Source organism: Lepus europaeus, chromosome X, assembly GCF_033115175.1.
Source record: "Lepus europaeus isolate LE1 chromosome X, mLepTim1.pri, whole genome shotgun sequence".
NCBI classification, from domain to species: domain Eukaryota; kingdom Metazoa; phylum Chordata; class Mammalia; order Lagomorpha; family Leporidae; genus Lepus; species Lepus europaeus.
Genome location: NC_084850.1, coordinates 99,945,439 through 99,971,712, shown reverse-complemented (window position 1 = coordinate 99,971,712; position 26,274 = coordinate 99,945,439). Strand labels below are relative to the sequence as shown.

The 26,274-nt window shown below is 42.6% G+C and overlaps 1 protein-coding gene across 1 annotated transcript in view; it reads right to left on the bottom strand.

Annotated features, from left to right (window-relative positions):
• The window catches only part of DGKK (diacylglycerol kinase kappa), a 108,952-nt gene extending 82,848 nt beyond the window's left edge, over positions 1 to 26,104 (bottom strand). Inside the window, exon 1 of the mRNA XM_062184297.1 lies at positions 25,484 to 26,104. Coding sequence (XP_062040281.1) covers positions 25,484 to 26,104 — 621 coding nt within the window. The remainder of the gene's footprint in view (positions 1 to 25,483) is intronic.
• Between the last annotated feature and the right edge of the window lie 170 nt (positions 26,105 to 26,274).

The window sequence follows — 26,274 nt, the reverse complement described above, 5'->3', positions numbered from 1 at the left end:
ACGGGAATATCTGCCCCTTGTAATAAAGTGTGGCAAGAGAATTTAGTACAAGAGAAGTCAGAGGCAAGTACTAAATGTTCAAAAATATTTGTTGAATTGAATTCATATCAGTTAGTAAAGGGGATACATGACTCTGATGTGAAGATACTTATTAAACTTGTATAACTTAAATAAAATTTAAGTAAATTAAGTAAAAATAAAATTAAAAAACTTATAGGGATACATTATTAAGAAGTAATGAAAGTCATGTTTTCTTCCCCAACTTTTACTTTCTTAAAGTTTTTTTTATTTATTTAATTTATTAAGCTACAGTCAGTAACAGGAGGCAAGTATGGGACCCAGGCATTGTGATATGGGAACCTAGTGTTCTAACCAGCATCTTAACTCATAGGGAAATCTGCATGGGCACTCAGCCCTTTTTAAAAGGAAGTTGAGGAATAGCAAATGCAGCTTTGCTCCAAAACAAAATTAGTGTCTTCCATATTGCAGCAGTGACATGTTTTTTAAAGAAAAGGCACTGAACTAAAGCACTTGATGTGTCATTTAAAAATTTTATTTATTTTGCCGGCGCCGTGGCTCAACAGGCTAATCCTCCGCCTTGCGGCGCCGGCACACCGGGTTCTAGTCCCGGTCGGGGCACCGATCCTGTCCCGGTTGCCCCTCTTCCAGGCCAGCTCTCTGCTGTGGCCAGGGAGTGCAGTGGAGGATGGCCCAAGTGTTTGGGCCCTGCACCCCATGGGAGACCAGGAGAAGCACCTGGCTCCCGCCATCGGAACAGCGCGGTGCGCCGGCCGCAGCACGCTACCGCGGCGGCCATTGGAGGGTGAACCAACGGCAAAGGAAGACCTTTCTCTCTGTCTCTCTCTCACTGTCCACTCTGCCTGTCAAAAAAAAAATTTATTTATTTTCATTTTTTTAAATGTTAGAGAGAGGGAGAAAGACAGAGACAGAGTTAGAGACAGAGACAGACAGAGAGAGAGACAGAGACAGAGAGAGAGAGAGAGAAAGAGATCAATATTCCATATGAAGGCTTACTCCTCAAATGCCTGCAACAGCCGGGACTGGGCCAGACCAAAGCCAGGAGCCCAGAACCCAAACAGGGACTCCCAAAGAGGGTGGCAGGGACTCAAGTACTTGAACCATTATGGCAGAGGCCTTTGTCTTTTAATTAAACTGTTTCTAACTGACACGATTAAAGTCATGGTAGAAGTCTTCTCAAGGTCAAAAGAAGAAAAAAGGGAGGCATCTGTCCTAGGAATGAAATGTGGTTGTTATCTGCTTGCCTATGACTGCTTCCACTGTAGCTACTATCTGCTTATATGTAACCACTTCAGGTTCTGTTTGCTAGTACAGAGCAATGGTGTAACCCTTGCCAGATAGTATGGCTCAGCATGTGGGTGGGGAAAAAATCACCAGTAACTACCTATGCATGTGCAATATTGAATTAATTTCTGTGGCCACCATGTAGCATTAGAATATCCAATCATATGCATGCATGTAGCCATATAATGGAGAGATAGAAGCTGATAACCACTTATAAGGAAAGACCCCTCTTTGTTTGGGGCTCAGGTTTTTGAATAAGAAATTCCTTCTGGACCTTATGCCAGCATAAATAATAAAACACTACTTCCTGTTAAAAGGCATTGGTGTTTTGTCTCTGTACATGAATCCTGCTGCCTCCCACTATATGCATTAGCTGGATTCTGGGTGGGAAGCAGAGCCAGGACTCAAATTCTTGCACTCTTATATGGGATGTGGGTGTCCCAAGTAATGTTTAAATCAGCATGCCATGGAAAGCCAAGATACCATGGAAAAGAAAAAAAAGAAGAAGACCTAAATGAAAGATCTCTGCGAGTGAGATCCCAGTGGAAAGAACGGGGCCATCAAAGATGGAGGTACCTTTCTCTGAAAGGAGGAGAGAACTTCCACTTTGACTATGACCCTATCGGAATAAGATCAAAGTCAGCGAACTCTAAAGGCTTCCATAGCCCTGGCAACTCATGACTAGAGCCTAGGGAGATTACTGACGCCATGAACAGGAGTGTCAAATTGTTAAGTCAGCAACAGAAGTCACTGTGTACTTACACCCCATGTGGGATCTGTCCTTAATGTGTTGTCCAATGTGCAGTGATGCTATAACTAGTACTGAAACAGTATTTTTACACTTTGTGTTTCTGTGTGGGTACAAACTGATGAGATCTTTACTAATTATATACTGAACTGATCTTCTGTATATAAAGAGAATTGGAAATGAAAAAAAAAACTGGTGTTAAATTGGAAATGGCATAGAAAATTAATTAATTTTTTAAAAAAAATATTATGTAGGATCTCTGTCTTTAATGTGCTGTACACTCTTATTTAATGCTATAACTAGTACTCCAACAGTGTTTTTTTCATTTTGTGTTGCTATGTGGGGGCAAACTGTTGAAATCTTTACCTAATATATACTAAACTGATCTTCTGTATATAAAGAGAATTGAAAATGAATCTAGTCCCGGTCAGGGCACCGATCCTGTCCCGGTTGCCCCTCTTCCAGGCCAGCTCTCTGCTGTGGCCAGGGAGTGCAGTGGAGGATGGCCCAAGTGCTTGGGCCCTGCACCCCATGGGAGACCAGGATAAGCACCTGGCTCCTGCCATCGGATCAGCGCGGTGCGCTGGCTGCAGCGCGCCTACCGTGGTGGCCATTGGAGGGTGAACCAACGGCAAAAAGGAAGACCTTTCTCTCTGTCTCTCTCTCACTGTCCACTCTGCCTGTCAAAAAAAAAAAACAAAAAACAAAAAACAAACAAACAAAAAAAAAAAACCACTGCCTGACAAGTCTGTATTTATCGGCCGGCGCCGTGGCTTAACAGGCTAATCCTCCGCCTTGCGGTGCCGGCACACCGGGTTCTAGTCCCGGTCGGGGCGCCAGATTCTATCCCGGTTGCCCCTCTTCCAGGCCAGCTCTCTGCTATGGCCCGAGAAGGCAGTGGAGGATGGCCCAAGTCCTTGGGCCCTGCACCCCATGGGAGACCAGGAGAAGCACCTGGCTCCTGGCTTCGGATCAGCACGATGCGCTGGCCGCAGCGGCCATTGGAGGGTGAACCAATGGCAAAAAGGAAGACCTTTCTCTCTGTCTCTCTCTCACTATCCACTCTGCCTGTCCAAAAAAAAAAAAAAAAAAAGAAAATGAATCTTGATGTGAATGGAAGGGGAGAGGGAGCGGGAAAGGGGAGGGTTGTGGGTGGGAGGGAAGTTATGGGAGGGGGGAAGCCATTGTAACCCATAAGCTGTACTTTGGAAATTTGTATTCATTAAATAAAAGTTTAATAAATGAAAAATAAATAAATAAATAAATAAATCAGCATGCCAAAGGCTGCCCCTTGATACGTCATTTAATCCTTAGAACAACACTACATTGTGGAACATACTAGTCCCATATAACACATATGGAAAATGGGACTCAGAGCTGGGATTGCAATCTAAATGTGTCTGGCTCTGGAGCCCTCTATGTTACACTGCAACTCCCAATTTTCCTCACACTGGCTTCTCTGTGGGCAGAAGACATTAGCATCTCCATTTCATAGATAAAGACATCAAGGCACAGGACAAATGTATTCTGCCAAGGAGTCCAAAACTTGTTTTTCCCTTCCAGCCTTCAGAAAGGGGAAATGGCATAGAGAATTAGTCTTCTTCACTTGGTTTCTGTCTTAGAAAAATTCCCATTTCTGAGCTATAAGTCTTAGTAAGATACTATCAAAAAAAAAAAAAGGTAGTATATGAGATGATCCAATTTACTGTGAATCATAGTCCTGTGCTGCATCTATTAAAAACGTTGGTAGGCTGGCAAAAATCTGTGCTCTCACCTTGTCTCCATATACTTTGCTTGTCTGTAATGAATGATTTCCATCTTGTATTGACGTTGCATTCATTTTGAAGTTATGCAAAGCACTTGACAGAATTTGTAAGACTTGGAAGTCCCTGTGAGCCTAGAATTTTAAAGTGCTTCCCAGATAGTCCATGCTAGAAATATATTTCTTTTCAATTGGATAAAAAAGGCAGTGAGAAGTTAAAGATTTACCTAAAACCACAAAGGCACAGCTAGGAATATAATCAGCCTTTTACATCTCAATTCTGGCCCCAAACAACTAGACTGGTATGTTCTTAATCTCTTAAGAATTGTAGAGGTGGAACTGCCATTGTGACACAGCAGGTTAAGCCACTGCATGAGATACCCACATCCCATAGTACAATGCCAGTTGGAGTCCTGGATCCTCTGTTTCCCATCCAGCTTCCTGCTAATGAACCCTGGGAGGCAGTACTCAAGTGCTGGGGTCCAGGCCAGTATTGTGTGAGATCAGGATGAATCTCCTGGCTACTGGCTTCCAGGGCCTGGCTCAGCCCTGGCTGTTACAGGCATTTGAGGAGTGAGTCAGTGGATAGAAGATATCTTCCTCTCTCTCTCTCTCAAGTAAATAAAAATAAAATAAATCAACTTTAGAAAATAATTGTAGAGGGGCCGGCACCGTAGCTCACTTGGTTAATCCTCCATCTGTGGTGCCGGCATCCCATATGGGCAATGGGTTCTAGTCTCAGCTGCTCCTCTTCCAGTCCAGCTCTCTGCTGTGGCCGGGAGGGCAGTGGAGGATGGCCCAAGTGCTTGGGCCCCTGCACCTGCATGGGAGACCAGGAGAAGCACCTGCCTCCTGGTTTCAGATCAGCATAGTGCGCTGGCCGTAGCAGCCATTTGGGGGGTGAACCAACAGAAGGAAGACCTTTCTCTCTGTCTCTCTCTCTCACTGTCTAATTCTGCCTGTCTAATAAAAAATTTTATATAAAAAAGAAAATAATTGTAGAACTTTTAGAGAACTCTGATCTCAGGAATTCTCAACCATTCAAATGATGGTACATGGGTTCAACATTCAACATCATAAGCATTTTAAAGTGGCTTTTAGCTTTTAAAAAACAATCATTATAACCACTTATAAACTACATCTCACCTGATGTCAGTGGCTTTAGTAGGCATTAAAGAGATAATTAGTCCTAAAATGAAGGCAAGTGACTCCATTATCCCACTTTATTTTAGAAGAAACTAGGTAATTTCTTAACTCAAAGAGGCTGCTTTGAAGAGTTTATACTGACTAGCCTGAGATGGATTAGGGATTTATTTTGTAGTCAGGAGCTTTGGGCTTGATTTATTTTTATTTGAAAGGCAGATTGACAGAAAGGAATAAACATACAGAGAAAGAGATCTTCCACCCGCTGAATTACTCTCCAAATGGCTGCAACAGCTGGGGCTGGGCCAGGCTGAAGCCACGAGCCAGGAGCTTCATTGAGATCCCTGATGTGGGTGGCAGGGTACCAAGTGGTTGGCCTAGATTCCATTGCCCTCCAAGATGCATTAGCAGGGAGCTGGATTGAAAGTAGAGCAGCTGGACTCAAATCGCTGCATGGATAGAGGAGAATGGAGTTGCAAGCAGCAACTTAATCTGCTGTGCTGAAACACTAGCCACTAGGGCTTGAATCTTGATACTGGTCCCTAGTAGTTAGGTGTTCGTTTTTCTTAGCCTCCTCATCTGCACAATGGAGATGAAGCTAACATGGCTGATCACATAGGGTTGGGGCGTGAATATTAGCACATAGGACATAAGAAATGTGGAAACATTTTGTAAGGCCCTAGATAGAATGTGATAGAAAAATCAAGTGGTAGTACAGACCACTACATTTTACGGCTGTATCCCTTATGCTTGGGAAGGGACTCTGAAGGCTCAATCTGCAACTTCATGATAATAAGCATACAGAGAAAGCCAATTAGGAGTAGTGCTTCTTACATGCATGACAAAGCCTTCAAAGGGTATGTCAAATAGTCCTGCACAACAGCAAACTGACACTGAGTCTCATGAATATCAAAGATTGAATAAGGATGTTACTTCCTATAGAAACTGGTCCTATGTGAAATGCAGGTGGCATTCAGTTCTCTTCCCAGACCAGGGCATCTCTGAAAGTCAATCAGGATCTGATGCTTTCACATTAGAGGAAGATGGTGCCTAGAGATGGACAGTCCAGAAGTGAAACAAAAGAATCCCAGATGCTCTGATGGCACCAAGAAAGAATCCAGAGTCTGAGAAAAGGGGGAGTTGTGAAGTGTGAGAAATTTTCAGTATTCTATGCTCTCTCTCTGATCCTTGCTCTTCTTACTCCCCTGTTCACTTGTCCTCTCCCCACCCCCTTGTCCTAGTTCTTTATTTCTACCAATATCCTCAAAGCTCCAAATCTCCTGGTCTCTCCCAAACCCTGTGTTTTCTCATCTTGGTTTCTTTGCTCTGTTTTACATGCCTAGAATTCCCTTCTCATCATTTCCCTTCCCCAGGCTTTCCTCCTCAAACAAGAAAAATTCTGGAATGTCCTTTTACTTACCTCTGAGCCAAAGTCTACCCAATCCTGCTAAAAACCCCCATTCAGTTCTTATATCCTTAGAACTCAGAATTTCTCTTGTGGCCATTTTCATTTCCTAGTAGAGATTTTAGTTATTTGTAACTTGGTTTGATTTCCTTTGTGTTGCTATAATTTAAGTAAGTTGAGTTATTGGTATAGTACTTCACAGGGTATTTAGTAAATGAGTTTTTTTTTAAAGATTTATTTATTTATTTGAAAGTCAGAGTTACACACAGAGAGAAGTAGAGACAGAGTCTTCCATCTGCTGGTTCACTCCCAAGTTGGCCGCAATGGTCAGAACGGCACCAATCCAAAGCCAGGAGCCAGGAGCTTCTTCCAAGTCTCCCATGCAGGTTCAGGGGCCCAAGGACTTGGGCCATCTTCCACTGCTTTTGCAGGCCATAGAAGAGAGCTGGATCAGAAGTGGAGCAGCTGGGACTCAAACTGGCACCCATATGGGATGCCAGCACTGCAGGCAGTGGCTCTACTCGCTACACCACAGTGCTGGCCCCAGTAAATGAGTTTAGATCATCATTGTTTAAAAGAAGCAGCCCATCATCCATTCATCTCCTGGATTTCTTTTTTTAAGATTTTTAAATTTTTAAAATTTATTTGAAATGCAGAGTGACAGAGAGAAAGAGAGTCCGATCTTCAATCCTCTCTTTCACTCCCCAAATGGCTGTAACGACCAGGGCTAGACCAGGTTGAAGCCAGGAGCTCCACCCAGGTCTCCCACATGGATGGCAGGGGCCCAAGCACTCAGCCAACCATCCACTGCTTTCCCAGGTGCATTAGTAGGGGAACCAGCACTCCAACATGGGACACCAGCGTTGCAGGCAGCAACCTAATCCATTGCACCACAATGCTGGCTGTTGTAATATCCCTGACTCCTATTTTATTTCTATCCCTTTCAATCTATTCCTTTCACTGTCACAACATGTATCTTATAAATGATGTTTTCAGTATGTTACTCTCCTACTCAAGAACTTTAAGTAATGACCTGGAGTACAGAATAAGGTCCAAATTTCTTTGCCTTTCTCTAAAAGCTCTTCCAGATCAGTTGAGTAGTGTGTTTTCTGCTTCCAAGTCTGTATCTGTGTTTCTCCTCTTCACAGATCAAAATTCGATTGCTCTCACCTGCATTAGGAAGCTTTCCCTAACTACTCCACCCTTTATTGGTTCTAATTCCACAGCATTATCCTATGTAGTATACATCTGTATTCAAATATTCTGTGTATTGTTTGCACTTGTCTTCAGTGTATATGCTTTGTATTCAAAATGACAGGGACACACAAACATTTTTCACCCCGCCTACCTTTCTTGGGAAAGCATGCACACTTTGGTCCTTTAATCCTTAAGTTCTGGCCTTTCTCATCACTCTCTTGAGCTCCGGCCTCACCAACACCTCAAACTCAAACTCATAATCTTCCCATAGTTACTACCTATACCTACTCTTGCTCCTGTGTTTTCTATAATTTTCTTAACTCACAGGCCAGAAAGTTCAGAGTCATATTCTGCTTGTCTCTCTCCCTCATCATCCACATAAAAATCAGCTGCAAGGGGCCGGTGCTGTGGCATAGCGGGTAAAGCCACCACCTGCAGTGCCGGCACCCCATATGGGCACCAGTTCAAGTCCTGACTGTTGCACTTCCTATCCAGCTCTCTGCTATGTCCTGAGAAAGCAGAAGATGGGACAAGACCCTGGGCCCCTGCACCCATGTGGGAGACCCAGAAGAAGCTCCTGGCTCCTGGCTTCCAATCAGCCCAACTCTGACCATTGTGGCCAACTGGGGAGTGAACCAGTGGATGGAAGATCTCTCTCTCTCCCTGCCTCTGCTCCTCTGTAGCTCTGCCTTTCAAATAAATAAAAAATCTTAAAAAGAAAAAATAGAACACACATCCCTTACTTGGCATTCAAGGCCCCCTGCAGTTTAGCTTCTATATAACTCTTTCAGCCTTTCTTTCTAAGGCAAAAATTGTTCTGATAATATCAGTCTTTGTGGGGTTCTCAGAGCATCACCTTTCTACCTCTTCTATATGTATGCTTAAAATATTCCACCTGTCTCATTTGTCTCTTTTCACACGTCTGGCCATCAAAGTCCTACCTAATTTTCAGACACAGTTCTGATCTTGTCAAACAACTTTACAAGACTGAAGGACTTCCATCTCTCCATAGTACTATTTTTGTCACTAGTAAGCACTTAACAAAAGTTTGTTGAATTGGACCCACATAAGATCATGTACCTTTTAGGGAACTCATTGCCTGTAGTAGTGAGACAGGATAAAACAGGTTAAACAGGACAGTCGGGAAACAGATTGGCACTATAACAAACAGCCAGAGCCTCCTCTGTTACTTGATTCACTGTCCAGTTAAATGTTTATCTATCAAGGTGCATGTGTACACCTACCTACAAGGCTATTCAACAGTCAAAGGTTATTTACTTGAGTGTGTTCCTGAGAGTGAATATACTACTGTGTACCCATGGCTGTATGCCTGCCTATGTCTGAGTCCCTTTAAATTCTTGTTTCAAATCCTTGTTTCATGTTTCTGTTTTAAAATGCTCAGATAAATTTGTGATATGGGATTGAATAGGTACTTCTAGAAATAAGTTCTGTGCATATGGCTTATAGGCTTCAGGGAGTTGCTAAGGGAGCCATTTTATTAAATGTAAGGAATTAGTATCAGAGTCAGCCCATAAGATACCTTAGGGCACATCAGGAAAAGATATCCTTCTGTAATGATACCTTACATCTATTCGTCAGAAAATTGTCATGATATACTAATTTTATTCATTTTGTTAGAGCACAGAACTTGACTGTCTCCTGCCAGAAATTATGGAGATCAATATATGCTTCTATGCATATGTTGTCTAGGGTGTGAAAAACTGTTCCTTAAGTCATGGCATTCTCACATAGTGTATAGCCTGTGCTACTTTATGTGATGATCCTGTCCAGCAGCTAATCTAGAAAAGGGAGACACTCTTTTGATCTCATTCAAGGAAAAAGTTGCTCCTTCTGAGTGCCAGCAGATGGCTGTTAGGGGTTCCCTGCTGTCTAAGTAGAGACCTCATCAGGCCATTTTCAAGTTCAGGGCATTAATCTGATCGGAAGCATTGGTGAAACAAGTTTAGGAGTTTCCTGTAATTAGTCAACAGCTATTTTGGTCAAAACTTGAACTGCCAAAGGAACATCACAAAGAAAGGAAAGTTTTAGAATTGTTCTAGTGACACTTTGCTCCAAATTCAAGTTCTAGCTACTGGAGAAATTTGACACCAAGGTAATGAGTCAGGAGCTTTCCAATTAAAATGAAAATAATACCATACATGAGTTAGATTTGGATTAACAATTAAGATTAATGAAAAAGCTTCCCAGTGGTATCTAGCTATTTGTTTAACTTTATTCTCTAAGTGATGCACTTAAATATAATACTGTTTAGTGCTGCTATGCTTGAATATTTTTATACATTTGCATTTTTCAAGAACTGACTAGGTAACTCATAATTCTCATTTTAATCCAGATTAACTATGTTTTTGAGGGAAGACTAGTGACTCAAGGCCACATGATCAACACAGGGTTACTCCCAGTACACAGAATGCCTCTGTGTGAGTTAGAAAACTCTACAACCCTCTGGGAAGATGTGAGGCAGCACTGCCTACTATCATCTACGAGCTATGTATCTGAATCCCATAGTCCATTTTTAAAGGGGCGAATAGATCAAAGTGTATCTGCATACATAAACATAGACTGTGATGACAGCAAATATCATGGTAAATGTACAAATGACACTAAGATGTTTTTTAAATATGTGTTTGCATTCAAATTTCTCATCCAGCACTTACAGTATTCTTTAGAGGTTGTTCAGCCATTATTTATTGAGTGGCCAGCAGTATGCTAGGCACTAAAGGCCTTGTTTTTACAGACTAATGGGATACACAAACTGATGATCTCAGTGTGTGGTCAAGTGAGAAGTGAATGTCTGTGTCATGTGCTCTGGGAGCTCAGAGAAAGGGCATATAGAGTAGATAGGATACTAGCAGAAGGTTACTGGAGGGGACTGCTGAACTGAATCTGTGGCATATTATTGGTGTCATTTAAGAGACACAAAAGCTAAACTATGGAATGATTAAGCAAGTAACCCCATATTGCATGACAGGAACCAAAGTGAAGCCATAGCCTAAACTCTTTAACCTCTGGCTACAAGGTACCCTGGGGTAAAGATTTATGTGAGAATGTTCCATCTTCATGTGCCTTGCAGATACATGCATTAGAATATTAGAAAAATGCAGGCACACCAAAATAACCCAAGTCTGAAGCCTTTAGGATAGCTAATTAACACCTCTACCACAATCCTGCCAACCTTTAGTTCTTAATTTTGTGGTTGCTGCAGCTTGTTACAGGAAGATGTATTGCATAAAAATGAGGCATCAGCTCAAACTTCCTCAGAAACCAACTTTAAGAGGCCTGAGTCATTCAAATCATTCCCCAAAGTCCTTCAACCACCAAAGGCAGCCAAACAAAAGTACTTGCTAATAAAATGTGTAATTAGGGTTTATTATAACTAGCACATATTAATTCTGGGTTTCATTCAACATTGCTTTGAATTGGCTTTGTCCCATTTTTATTTGTCTTTAATTGTCCTATTTTATATGAGTTTCATTTTATAAGACCCTTCATATCCTTTCTGCATGCAAGCAGAGTATAAATTATAAATAAATAATAAAACAATAAATTAAATACATATAGAATTGGCTCTTTTATTTGCCTCCTGGTCAGTTTACAATTCACAGAGGTCCCTTACAAAATCAATGTGTATTGTACACTCATGCCCCATTTGTAGAACTTGGACCCATTTTGCTGCTTTAAGTGATTGCAGTGGTTTACAGTTGTATACTAGCTTTTCCTTCATATTTTGGTGTGGTGTCCTTGGTCAGGAACACAATCCTCAATAACAATAATGTTCCTACAAGCAAAGACAGCGCCATTACAACCTACTCTAACAGAGAGCTGTAATACCTACTGAGATGGGGGGGTGGTGGCGAGGGGAGAGAGGCACCCTCAAGAATGGCCATGTTTCCAAGAGAAGATTATTGACTTTTTGGAATTATTAGAGGCCACATTTGAAACTCTGACTTGCTTCTTTTTGTTGTTGAATGTGCGCCTGCATCACCAGCCTCCTTGCTACGGACCCCATTAATAAACAGGGAGTACAAACACTTTCCTATTAGGCTACACTAAATAATTGGGAAGGTAAGTCAGTTGCAAACTCATTGTACCATAGAAAGAGACAAATGAGATACAAAATATTTTGTTAGATATTATGTTTTCACTTATTTTATTCAGAAAACAAAATACTCTATTGCTTAAATGTTGTAAAAACCATGGACTGCATGATCTCCAAAGACATTTTCCAGGACATTCTAAGGTTCTATAATACTGAAAATATAAGGTATCACTGGGTTCCCACCATGATTTCTTACTTTCACTGTAGAAAACCATGCTATATGAAATAGAAGAAGAAATATTTCAAGGTTTCATAGCCTAAATTGGAATTTGGCACACAAAGAATTAAAATGTAGTTTTTAAATATATGCCCCATCACCCCCCCACCACCACCGCCATCAGCCATGTTATACTAGTCAACATTCCTGCAGCGGTTGCATGTCATCAATCTGATGATATACTAGGTTTTGTAACCTACCTTCAAAGTTTCACTAAAGCTTGTCCCACCTCCTCAACCTTCAACAAAATTTCAATCTATACCTTCTTCTCCCATATACCAGGGCCTTATTCTTGTGTCTGTAGGTTCTGGTCTTACCTTGCCCAATTCAAGCATAGTGTCTGGTCTACTGATACTTTTCACTGCCACTACTTAATTTAATATCGGTTTTCTCTGTAGGTTCGAGGAGAATACAGCTTCCCCAACTATTTCAAATAACTTCTTGCTTTTCTCCTCTAAACTTTGTATATCAAAGATAAGTGTTTTGCTATTAGGCAATCCCTCCTATCTGAACTGAATCTATTCCTGCAAACTTGTTAGATAGTGAATTTTGGACAGTGGAAATCTTAATTCCCATAATCTAAGTTGGAAAGGCAATAATGCATTCCTATTTCATCCAACCAATTTCTTCAACCATCAATAAAACACTCTTAAACACACATGTAGCAATTCTTCAAATATCTATCACATTATATAACATTCGTGTATACTCGTGAGGAACACTCGTTTTTCTTCTTACTGCATGTTGAATTCTTCATGTGGTGGAGGGTTAAGCTTGTGATTATAAAGTAAATTGAAAGTATGCCAGGATAAAAACCAAAGGAAAAAATTTTCCCTTTATATAAATAAAAATTTTAAAAATAATAAAAGCATCACTTATCCAATTATTGAACACTTCTGTTTTTGTTTTGTATTTATTAGAAGACAAGATGGAAAAACTCTTAAAAATTTTAGCATGGGGCAGAGGTTATGGAGTAGCAGGTTAAGCCACCACCTATGACACCTGCATCCCATATTTGAGTGCCAGTTCAAGACCCAACTACTCCACTTTTGGTCCAGCTTCCTGCTTATGCTTCTGGAAAGGCAACAGGTGATGACCATAGTCACTGCTGTCCATGTGGGAGACCTGGATGGAGTTCCTGGCTCTTGGCCCTGGCTGTTGTGGCCATTTGAGGAGTGAATCAGTGAATGGAAGTGCATGCACTCCCCCCCCCCCCCGCTTCCTCTCAAACAAACAAATGTTTTTAAAAAGTTTCATGCTGATGAGGGATAACATTATGGCAAAATAGGCCTTTTACCAAGAATATTTAGAAAGAGGACTCATTAGTGAGAAACAATATGATTTAAAAAAAAGAAAAACATTAAGAGAGCCACTAAATGGATGCTTTGATTCCATGTAAAGCCAAAAAAAAAGTCCTGAAGATCTTGTCACCAATTTGAATAAATTAAAGCAGAGGAGACGATAACAATGTCCAAATTCTCATTTTAATTACTCTCAATAGGCAAGCAGAGTAAGTAATGTGCTGTTAGAGGTGAGGGAGAAAAGGAAGGGAGAGCAATATCCAAATTCTGGCTAAGAGAAGTTAGGCTCTACTCAAGTATGGCAATTATCACAGTAAATGTTAAGGTTACTGAAAAGGGTACCAACTTGCTAATTTTCTGAAATTAAGACTTGTTCTGTAATTTCACTTACTTTTATCTTTATTGTTTATGCTTAGTTGTTTTAATAATGCAACATTGCATTTTCCTTTGTCCTGCAAGGGACAAGCACAGTGAGGTAAATAAACCAAGAAATAATACGGTGGACTGTGCTGTGGCATAGCTGGTGAAGCTGCTGCCTGCAGTGCCAGCATCCTATAGGGGTGCCAGTTCAATTCTTGGCTGCTCCACTTCTGATCCAGCTCTCTCCTAATGCACCTGGGAAAACAGTGGAAGATGGTCCAAGTCTTTGAGCTCTTGCACTCATGAGAGACTCAGAAGAAGGCCCTGGCTCCTGGCTTCGGATCTGCTCAACTTCAGTCATTGTGGCCATCTGGGGAATGAACCAGCAGATGGAAAACCTACATCTCTCTCTCTCTCTCCCCACTCCCCTCTCTCTCCACCTCTGCCTCTCTGTAACTCTGCCTTTCAAATAAATAAACGAATTTTTTTTAAAAAAGAAATAACATGAGGGGACTTCAAAAAGTTCACAAGAAAATGGAATTAAAAATGTTTTATTTTGGTGCCAAAAACATTGAAATCTATGTATGATTTTTCACAATACGCATTTTTCATTAGCTTTTTGGAGACCACTTCTATGTTAAAATTGCATAATAAATATAAATAACACTTATCAAAGGAAAATTAACAATTGAATTCATTATTAAATCAGATCCAGAGATAACTGTCAGATTTGGGATTCAGGGGATGATGCTGTGGTACCTGAATCAGCTTCAGGAGAGTGAGGTCTCAATTGACAGAGCCCAGGATTAATGAAAATTTTCCTGTTTTCAAGACTATCTACTCACAGCCAAGAAGCTTAACAATTTTGCTTAGAAGATACCTTTCATTTCCTGCCTCATGCTGCAAAATCCCAAAAGAGAACAGGTAGAGGCATTAGTTGCAGAAGTTAAATCAATGAGTGCCCAGTATTGTGAATCCCCAGTGCACTCTGTGAGGATATTTCCATCCCCCTTCTAATCCTGGAGACAGGGGCCATGCTCAGTCCCCAGGCATATTGCCTCTTGATTCAGAGGAATCCTGAAAATCCCTGGGTGGGAAAGCATCAAGCTTATCTCTCACAATTCCACAGTATTGATTAGTTGTCTCATGTCCCTAGTTTTGTGCTTGAGGGAAATAGGGGTGGGGATTCCTCTCCTTGGGGACCAATATTTGTTTTATAGGCTCTTTAAAGCGAGAGGCTTAAACAGTAAATGTCTATAATGCTCTGGAAGATGAGCATCTCTAAGTGCTACAGACAAGACTGAAGATTCTCGTCTTAATAATGTGTTACACTTACCTTTTAAATTACTGAGTGAACCTTGGCTGGATTGAATTGTTTATTAACTTTCAATTTTCTACCACACTTGCTTAATGAAAGATGGACAAACTGAATATTCTGTCTCCTCATAATTGTTGATAATGTCCTGGCACATACGTATTTCCCTTCTAGGTAGGAAGTACTCAGGTGGGCATTTTACCTTTGTGTTAAGAGACAAATTCATTAGTTATTTGCACATGGTCAAAAGTCATCCAATAAGTTTCAAATTTAGAGTTTCCTGTGGGGAATTTAATGGGGGATAGGTGAATTTTTTTGAAACATATATTTATTTGAAAGGTAGAATAACAGAGGGAGAGGGTGAGGAGAGAATAAATCTTTATTCTACTGGTTCTCTCCCCCAAAGTTGGCACAACAGCTGAGGCTGGGGCCAGGCTGAAGCCAGGAGCCCAAAACTCTATTCTGGTCTCCCAAGTAGGTGGAAGGGACCCAGTAGCTGGGCCATCTTCCACTGCCTTCCCAGGTACATTAGCAGGAAACTGGATTGGAAGCAGAGTGGCCAGGACTCCAGCTGGTGCTCCCATATGGGATGCTGGCATTGCAAGTGGGGGCTTAACCCACTGCTCCACAACATCAGAATCAAAAGATGGATTTTTTTTCCAGATCCCTTTATCTAAGAGGACACAAAAGTTAGTTGTACAAAAGAAATCTGGATGTCCAAGAAAGTTTAGTAAGTAAACATACAGACTAATTGCTTTATACAGTATACAGTAAATATATGCCTGAATAGTTATTGTTTCAAGCACATATTTGTTACTCAGATCATATAAGAGTTTGAATAGATAATTTGTAAAAAATTTTATTTATTTGAAAGGCAGAGTTAGAGAGAGGAGATAGAAGAGAGGGAGAGAGAGGGGGAGAAAAGGAGAAAGAGAGAGAGAGAGAGAGAGAGAGAGAGAGAGAGAGAGAGAGAGAGAGAGAAAGGAGAGATATGAATCTTCCATCCTCTGGATTACTCCCCAAATGGCTATATCACACAGGGCTGGGCCAGGCTGGAGCCAGGAGCCTTGGGACTCCATCTGAGTCTTCTGTGTTAGTAGCGGGGACCCAAGGACTTAGATCACTTTCTGATGCCTTCCCAGGCTCAGTAGCAGGGAGCTGGATTGGAAGTGGAGCAGACAGGACTTGAACAGGTGCCCATATGGGATGTTAGCATCTCAGGTCGCAGCTTAACTTGTTGTGCCCCTGGACTAGATACATTTTAAGCCAACATTAACAAGTGTTTCCTAGAACTTAATATGAATGACATTGAATTTTTGGTTAGGAAGAGCTATGCTGAGGTGGGCATTTGGCCCAGTGGTTAGAATGTTGCTTGGGTTGCCCATAACCATTATAGGAGTACCTAGTTCCACTCCTGGCTCAACTTCTGATTCCAGCTTCCTGCTAATGTGCATACTAAGAAGGCAGCAAGTGATGGCTCAAGTACTTGGGCCTCTGCCACTCACATTAGAGATCTGAATGGAATTCTAGACTCTTGGCTTCAACTTGTCCCAGCCCTGGCTGTTGTGTGTATTTAGACAGTGAATTAGCAGACTCTGTCTCTCTGTTTGCCAAATAAGATAAAAAAATCAATAAGAAGGAGCTGGCGATGTGGCATAGCAGATAAAGCCTCTGCCTGTGATACTGGTATCCCATGTGGGCACCAGTTCCATTCCCAGCTGCTCCATTTCCAATTTAGCTCCCTCATAATGTGCCTGGGAAAGCAGCAGAAGATGGCTCAAGTCCTTGGGCCTCTGCGCCCAGGTGGGAGAACTGGAAGAAGCTCCTGGCTCCTGGCTTCAGATCAGCCCAGCTCTGGCTATTGAGTCCATTTGGAGAGTGAACCAGTGGATGGAAGATCTCTCTCTTTCTCTCTCTCTCTCTCTCTCTCTCTCTCTCTCTCTGCATTTCAAATATAGAAATCTTTAAAACAAATAAAAAAACAAAAACAGGAGAACTATTAATAAAGAAAAAGAAGAGGTTATACTGAGAGAATTGGCTATTAATAGTAAATACCTCAGCAACATGTCTAGTAGATAGTCACCACCTGTGTATCTGTTTTGGTAACTGGGTCTCTTGTTTACTAGTTTTGGCTAAGGGAAGTTTTATCTGTGTGATTTTGCTCAAATCCTTGGTGCTAAGGACAATGCGAAGCACGTAACACGCAGGGCAGCTCCTCAATTTAACTTTCAAATAGATAAACAAATTAAAAACCTAGAAAACATTTGTTGAGCTTATTTCTCTGCCTACAAGCATGGTTTGCAAATTTCATGGATATGTGAAAATCAAGCCCTTTATCACCCTTAGGAGAAGAGACATTGAAGCCAGCACAAGAGAAAACAACCCACTGCAGGATGGACTTAGGCTAAGGGCAGGTATTGTTATTTTAGTTTATTGTCAGTTCTTGATTCTCTAGAGTATTAGAGAGAAACATTTCTTCAGCTAATCTCCAAATCATTTCTGTTTGGCTTGGAAAGTGGTATATGATTTTTTTTTTGTATCCAGCAGAGTTGCCTTCCTAAACCCTTTTTCCTTCTTTTTTCTGTTGGACAGTGCTTGCCTTCCTGAGTGCACAGCCTACTCGGCTGATGGAAAAGGTAATCAGAAATGGGCTGGGCAGAGGGAAGCCAGCCTGGGATTAAATAGGCACCACTCTTCAGCCATGGGTTCTAAATTTCAGATTTGCTAGCGCTGTTCAGGAGGGATATTACGTTTTCTTTGTATAATACTTTGAATCTGTGGAGGGACGAGATGGAGAGGGTACTTTTTGTTAGAAACAGACTTTTTTTCTCTCTTCATTGCTCTTTCTTTTAAAAATCTCTTTAAAGCAAAGAAGTTCAATGCTGTTCGTGAGATTATGGCCACTTAGCTTTAGGTTAGGAGGATTTCACTTCCTGTCCTCAAAAAACTGTTTTCTCTCATGTTGGGTGTGGAGAGGAATAATACATGATTTTAGAGAAGTTGAGGTTATCTTCCCTTCTGATGGAAGGATTTTTTTCTAAGATTTTATTAATTTGAAAGAGTTGCATGGAGAGGGAGAGGGGGAGGGGGAGGGAGAGGGAAAGGGGGTGTCTTCCATGCACTGGTTCACTCTTCAGACACATGCAACAGCCAGGGCTGGGCTGGTCAGAGGCTAGAAGGCAGAAGCTTCATCCGGGTCTCCCACATGGTGCAGGGGCCCAAGGACTTGGGTCAACTTCCGTTGCCTTCCCAGGCCATCAGTAGGGAACCGGATCGGAAATGGAGCATCTAGGGCTTGAACTGGCACCCAAATGGGATGCCAGTGCTTCAGACAGCACTTAATTTGTTATGCCACAACAGCAGGCCCAGATTTTTCTTACATTATTTTTTTCTGAGGAAAAAGACTCCTTGCTTTGAGTGCAGTTTTAGGTTTGGAGGATTTTTAAAAAGTAGGTTTGGGAGAGAGAAACTACAGGGGCCACTGGTTTTAGGTAGGGGATCCCTCCCTAGTAAGAGTTTTTTTTTTCTTTAAAAAATATCATTTATTTGGAAGAAATTATTATCTCTCTTTAAAACTGTTTGCTTTTCCTTCTGGAAGGAAGGAAGGAAGGAAGGAAGAGAAGAGAAGAGAAGAGAAGAGAAGAGAAGAGAAGAGAAGAGAAGAGAAGAGAAGAGAAGAGAAGAGAAGAGAAGAGAAGAGAAGAAGTGAGCCTCGAAGAGAAATAAGGCCCCGGGACTGGGTGAGATTGAGCATATCCTCCCCTTAAAGAAGCTATAGGAGAAGATTTTGTGGGAGTTTCTCCTTACTGTGGGGGATGCAGTGGGCTGATCAGGAATAATAGATGTGCATTGTCTGCAAGAAGGTGTTGGGCATCTTCCCTGAAAAAAATTTCTTCCTCTTAGCCTTTAAAAAGCATCCCTCATTTTCTTCCTCTGTTTCCCTCCATCCTTCATGCGCTCTCTTCACCTTCTTCCTTTCTACTCCCTCTCTCTCTTCCCTGCTCCCCCTTCTGCTTCTTTCCCTGTCTCCAGTTCTCTCTTGTCTCATCCCCTCTCTCCCTCTACCTCTCTTCGCTCTTCCTTCTCCTCTTGCTCCCCCCTGCTTCACTCTCCCTCCCTTCCTCCCTCTCATCATTTTCCCTTTCTCCCCATCTCCTCTCTCTTTCTCTCTCTCCCTCTTTCATTTTCCTCCCTTCCTTTTCTATTTCCCTCTCTCCCTCCCTTTCTCTTCCTTTCCCTTCTCACGGTATTTCCCTTCCCCTCCCCTCTCTTTCCTACCTCTCTCTTCCCCTAGTCTTGTCTTCCCCCTCCTTCCCCTCTCCCCCTCTCTCTATTTCTTTTCTTTTCTTTTTTTTTTTTTTTTGAGAAAAATGTTTTGGGATTTTGGTAAGTTTGTGAGTATCTTTGTTCTTTAAAAAGGAGATTTCTTGAGGCCGTCACTGTGACATAGTGGGTAAAGCCACTACCTGCAGTGCCAGCATCCTGTATGGGCATTGGTTCAAGTCCCGGCTGCTCCACTTCTGATCCAGGTTTTTGCTAATGCACCTTGGAAAGCAGTGGAAGATGGCCCAAGTACTTGGGCCCCTGCCACCCACATGGGAGACCCCGATGGAGTTTTGGGATCCCAGCTGTGGCCTGGCCCAGCCCCAGTTGTGACCATTGGGGGAATAAACCAGTGGATGGAATCCATCTCTCTCTCTCTCTCTCTCTCTCTCTCTCTGCGTTTCAGGTAAATTGAACAATAAATCTTTTAAAAAAGAATAAACCTTTTGGGTTTCATCAAATTTTGTCCAACTCCTGTTAGAGGATTTCTTTTTTATTTATTATTTGTCATTTGATAGAAAGTGCATCAGTCTTTATGAGGCTAAAGCACTTCTCTTTAAGAGGATTTGGTTTTCATTTCATTAATAATATCCCTTCCACTGATACATACACACCTCTCCATTAGTAATTTTCTTTTAAGTCTTAAAAAATATATTTGAGAATAAGATGCTTTGGTCATCTGAAGAGGTATTTCTTTTGTTTCCTTTTTCCCCCTCTCCTTTAAGGGGATTAAACACTCAGGAGATTTGTTAAAATTAGGAGCCCTGTCCTTTAATATTTCTTTTTTTTTAAAAGTTAAAATGTGTGTATCCAGGAGAGGGAAGGATTGGTGAATTTATTTGACTCTACTAATTCTGAAAGCATCTGCCCTTAAAAAGATTTCCCTTTTGTTTGTTTTTTCTTAAACAAAAATTACAACTTGAAGACATTGGAGGCACTGTCCTTAAGATGATCTCCTTTTAGTTCCTTAATTTTCTTCTTTGTTTATTTGTTTGTATGTGGGAGAGTAGTAGGTTCATTATCTTAATGTTGGAATTTAGTTTAAAAAAAACTGAAGTGTAGTTCACATACTATAAAGTTTGTCATTTTAACATGTAAAGTTTTGTGAGTTTGGGTGTATTTATAAGATTGTGCAGCAGTTAGCACTAATTCTAGAACATTTTTATGACGCCCAAAAGAAGTCCTGTGCCCTTCATCCACTATTCCCTTCTCATATTCCTCCAACTCCTGGTAACCACTCATACCCTATCATTTTCTAAGGACTTGCATCTTCTGGACATTTTGTAGAATTCTAAGAAATGCAAGGGTATTTCAAAAAAATTCCTGGAGAATGGAATTAAAAGATAAATTTTAGTGCAAAAAATTACAATCCATGCATATGTCCATCAACATGAGAGACTTTCAAAAAGTTCATGGGAATGTGTATTATGAAAAAACTGGGCTTGGATTTCAAAAATATTTTGCACTCAAATAAACTTAGCTTTTAATTCCATTTTCCACGAATTTTTTGAAGTACTCTCAAAATGTTAAGGAGTTTCAGGGAGCTTGGTGGATTCACCCCACTTTGGATAATCTATTTCTTGCCCCCATAATTTTCATAATGGATTGGCCCTGGGCCATGGGAGTGCAAATAAAGGTTAGAAATTTATGAATATTTTAAGATTAGAAATACTGTTTAAGTTAATATGATTTATCTTTTTTTTGTTTCTTAAATTTTTAGGGGAGGATTTAAACTTCATGGGCTTTGGTGAGGATGAAGAGCAATTTCTTTTAGATTTTTTTTCTTAAAATGATTTTCAGAGTAGGGATAAGTTTCATTATCTGTGGCCACTGTCCCTTTTCTCTTTCCTTTCTAAAAATTCATAAATTTGTTTTTTCTATTTTGAGAGTAGGGTTTATTTATTTTGGTGAGGATGGGACATTTGCTTTTAGGAATGGCTGCTTTCTTTCTTTTTTGTAATCCTTAAAATTATTTTTTTCCACTGAGGGAATTATAGTCAGAGGCCTTTGGGAAGGCTGGGCACCCTATCCTTAGCACAATTTCTGTTTATTTCCTTTCCAAAAAAAAAAAAAAAAAAGAGCCTTTGTGAGTAAAAGGTTCAGGTTCAGGGTCTCCTAGTGCCTCTTCTCTTTCCTTCTCAGGCTCCTGTTCTAATGCTGTCCCCTCTCTGGGAGCATCAGAAGTAGAGCAGCAATCACTGCTTTTGGGGGAAAAAATTAGAGCTAATGACATGTCAGTGAAAAGACTGTTCCTAGACAAATGAGAAGTCTGTGTGTCACAGAAAGCCATATGTTGGATATTTTAAAAGTGCACAAAAGAGAATTAATCTTTATATCCTATTAGCAGCCAAGTTTTGTTTTTGCCCTCTCCTCCCCTTTGGCATCTTTCAGGGAAATAAAAGGGTTAACAATGCAGAGGAAAGTATTCTGTAACTTGTGAAGTGCATACTAGCAGGAGGGATTATATAATCCCCATTACAAGGCCCTTGAATGGTTTCTGGCTCTTTCTCCCTTTCCTTGGAGGCACTTGGGTAACATCTCATTCTTTCCTTTTGGGCTGAAGATAGATTTTCAGAAGCCCGGGTTGGAGATTTTCGTAAACACATCAGAATTGCACTCTCAGAAAGGGAAGACCACTGACCAAATGCCTCATTATCTTTTCTGGAACATCCAGTAGCAAATGCTCTCATATATACCAAATAAGCCAGATAGTATCATCAATGTCTGGCAAGGAAGGCGTGGGGTATGGGGAGAATGTAAGAGGAAAGAAAGTAATTCCATTCTGACCTTCAACAGGTTAAACATTAGAATGTATAATCCCAAAGCTGTTTACAGTGACTGCAGAGATTCTGTTCGCTTAGGGAAACAATTTATTACCCCTGAAAGCAACCAATATCATCATTAGTCTGCTGCTGCAGGGGCTGCATGAGATAAGAACACTTTCCAAGCCATTTAAAAAAATTGTTAGCAATTTGCTTCTTAATTATGGTTCCAATATCCATTCTGAAATTGGAAAGATTGACTACATTTCCTCAAGGACTACATATTCCAGGCTATTTAAATAAGCATTTACTTCTCACTCTAAGCCAATGAGAGTACACTTTTATTAATTCACAGCAGTAGCCTCTATGTCAGTAGAGATGAATTTGATAGATTCCAGGCTTCAGAAAGTGTTGATTGAGCACAGATAAGGACGTATGCATCATATTAGGCACCTAGAAATAAGCAAGACTTACCAGACATCATATAAATAAGCACTTGCCCTTTTGCAAGGAAAAAAATTATCAGCTTTGTGTGCAAAAACTGTTCTGTTCTGGTTTAGGGATAATGGCAATTACTGTGTAGTTATCAGCAGGGAAACCCAAACGCTCCCACCCTCCAAATAAAAGCCATAAAAGTGCATTTCTCCCAAGATTTGCATCAATCATTCATACAATGTGATTATAATTTCATAGCTAGTTAAGACCAAGAGAGTTATAGCATTGTTAAAGAACCAATTCACACATCTTTACTTACACTTGCTGCCACCAGGTGGGAGACCATGGCTCATTTCTTGGGAATCAAAACATTTTAGAAAGGAAGGCAATAAGTTTGGTTCACACACTGTGTTACCCTGGTAGCTATTTGGAAAGAAAACATGAACCCCTTTTCCTCAGTCTCTACCCTCAAGCTTGACATAAAATTAGAACCCGTGGGTTCTGAAATGTTACTAAAACCCCCAAAGCGAACAGACTACAGGATGGAAGATGTTGATTTTTTTTTTTTTTTACTTCTGTGTCAGTCAGCAAAATTACCTGGGAGAAACTTGCAGTCACGTTCAGTCATTTGGTTTCACTCCTTTCAACCTGATGACCCCTGTATTTTGTTTTGTTCCCTGAGATCATGTGTGTGCACACCTGTGCTTGTGTGTGGTTTGTGTGTGGGGGTGGGGAGGTGCATGGTTGTTTTTCCCCAAGCTTGCCTCAAGGAGGCAGTGTTTGAGAAGAATGCCATCCAGCTAAGATGGCAACCTATTTGCCTTGAATGTTAAGATGCCAGCGAGCAGGTTGTAGGTGTTATTTGGCTAAGGAGAATGCAGCAGAGAATTAGCCTATCACTGCAAATCAGACCAGAGAGCAGTTGAACAGCGACATTGAGTGTGGTGGAGAAGGGTCCAGCTCCCAGCAATTTGAACATTTCTCCAAATCCTTTAGAGCCACTGATTAGTTCATTTGTATGGCCTTCTTGAGGGATGGTCAGTGGGCTTAACCCCTTTCTGCAAAAAATCTGGCTCTATAGAGAGCAAAATGAAACACCTGGGGTCCAGATCTCACCTGCCAGGGCAGCCAAGAGTCTGTGGGTCAGCCAGCCAGCACATTGGAATGGACATTATGTGGAAGAAAGTAAGCTGATTCCCCTTACCTGGAGCTTTCTCAGATGTCTGGCTACAGACAATTTTCATCCAAGCTAGTAGGAAATGTTTGTTTGTTTGTTTATTATTTATTTATTGTCATTTGGGGTGTGGGGATGGGGGTGCTGGACTCCAGTCAGCCTTCCAGAGGCTAAAGGAGATGCATTCAATGACCTTCCTGGTTATTACATCCCCAAGTGTCAGTTTTCCAGCTATGATCCCCAAATTTCACTTAAGATGGCCACAGGTCACGTGACTCCTGCTCATCTCCCTCCTAGTGGCTTATTGCAAACTCTTACAAAAAAAAAAAAAAAGACTGGAGTCCCCACTCTGGTTAGGGTGACCACCCACATCTAGAGGCCACACCTTTTCATTCTTGACATCATTGTAGGGAAGGATACCTGCATGAAGGGGAAGGATGCAGAGTGTTGGATTAAAAAAATTGTGTGAATCCCTGTTTTATTTCTTAATTTTTAAACCTCTGCACTTTTTTCTCCCTCTGTGAAACTTTTCACTTTAGCTTTCCTCTTTTTTGGTCATTTATCTTTTCAGATATTCTGCAAACTCAAAGCTCCCTACTCAGAACTCAGGAAGCCAGCAGCCCTTGCATTTCAAGATGCCAACCTCTTCTGCTCCCACCCCCCTCCCCCGGCCCCGCCCCGCCCATTCTGCGTGCTACAAGTGTTTCGGGCCACCACACAAGGGTTCCCGACTTCCTACCCTTGCACCTTGACAGGAGGCAGGCTAGGCAGGCATCGGCGATGTGTTGTGGTGTTTGTTTCTGGGTGCATGTATGTACGTGTGTGCTCCTGCAGGGGAATCTCCATTGGGGTGTATGGATGCATGATCACGACTTTCACACTTCTGCGGAGCGAAGTTTAGGGGAAGAGAAGATCAGGGGAAACGCACAGAAAACGGGAGACACAGACTGCAGCTGAAGAGTACATGGGCTTTCCAGGGTCCTAGGCAAATACCAAAACCTTCTCCCTCCCTCTTCCCGGTGCCCGAAGATCCTCTACTTTTTTTTTTTTTCCTGGTTAAGTGCAAGGTCTTAGAAGTTACCCCTGTAGAGGAGTAGACATCAGCGCTCCCATTAACGTGCTCTCAAATCCCTACTACTCTGTACCATTGCAACTAGCCCTGGTGCGGGATGCCGGCTGTCCGCTGGTGACGCGGCACTTCAGTGTATCGCTGTGTTTGCACCTACCTGCTGGGAAATCCTGCAGACGGATGGAATGGTGGCTTCGACACACGCATGCTCTCCCCCTCCTCTAGGGCGAACCTTGCCCTTCCCCTGCAGTGCGCGTGGGCGTCGCCTATCCCCTCATCCTCACCCGGAGTACCACTGCCTAGCCACAAGCAGAGACGCTGGGGACCTCCATGGAGCGCCGCCAGCTGTACCCCAGCTGAGGCGCCCCCTCCCCAGTGGCAGGGAGGGGGCCCAGCAGGCTGTGGCTCCGCAGCTTGGGCCTCTGCGGCAGTGACCGTGGCTAAGAGGTGTGTCCCATCTCCAGCACTCAATCCGTTCTGCCGTGTTCCCCCGGCCAGCCGCTGACACTTCTCCATGTCCTTTGCACTCCTCATTTACAACACATAGGCGCTCACCGCACTGTAGCTTCTCCCCGTGGGGCAAAGTTCCCCAACACCCACCCCTGCTGTTACGGGTCGCTAGCCTCCAAACAACCCACTCTCACTTGCCACATGTTGCTTCCCGCCTCCCAACCGCTTCCCACTCCCCTGATCACCTGCATCCTCTATCTTTCTGAGCATCTCCGCAGCTAGTGGCATCCAAATGGCATGCAAGGATACCGTGAAACCGGTGGGCTCCAGTCACCCAACCTTTCCTTGCTTCTTTCCCCCGCCTCGGGGGTCTTTTCCTTACCTTTATTCTGGACCACGACACTGGCATCTGAGGCGATGGAAACGGCGAGGTCTTTGGACTTCTGTCCCGATCGACCACCGGACATTGCAATAAACATGGTGCTGGACTTGGCTTCGGACAGGACTCTTGGGCTGACTCTATGGCAGGTGCTAGAGTTGGCTCTGAGGCCGACTGTGTGGCAGGTTCTGAGATGGGCTTTGGGGCCACTTCTGGGGTTAGCTTTAGAACCGGTTCAGGGGCCAGGCCCCAGGCTGGCTCTATGGCAGGTTCTGGGATCAGCTCTGAGGCCGGTTTGGGGACCAGCCCAGGGGCAGGTTCTGGGGCAAGCCCTGAAACCCGCTGTGTGGCTGGATCTGGGGCCAGCTCTGGGGCCGGCTCTGTGGCAGGTTCTGGACTCCGTTCTGCGTCTGGTTCTGTAGCTGGTTCTGGGGTCGCGTCCGGGCAGAATCCTGGAGCAGGCTCTGGACAGGGCTCTGGTGCCGGTTCTGGCGAAGGTGCATGAAGCGGCGGAGGAGCCGGCGGAGGCGGCGGCCACGGCGGCGGAGGCTCTGGAGACTCCGCGGGCTGCTCTCCATCCTGAGGCGGGCCACTGCCCTGGACCGCGGCAGCCCCGCGGTGCATGGTCAACACACCCCTCGAGTCCTGGCAGCCCGAGCCTCTGAGCTGGGAGCGCTAAAGAGCCCTCCGGGGGCCCGCCCACTCCAGCCTGGAAGCCCCTTGCAGGCTGCCAAACTTTGCCCTGGCCGGCTCCATGGCTGGCTGGGCTCTGAGGGGGGCTAGTGGGGGGCGCT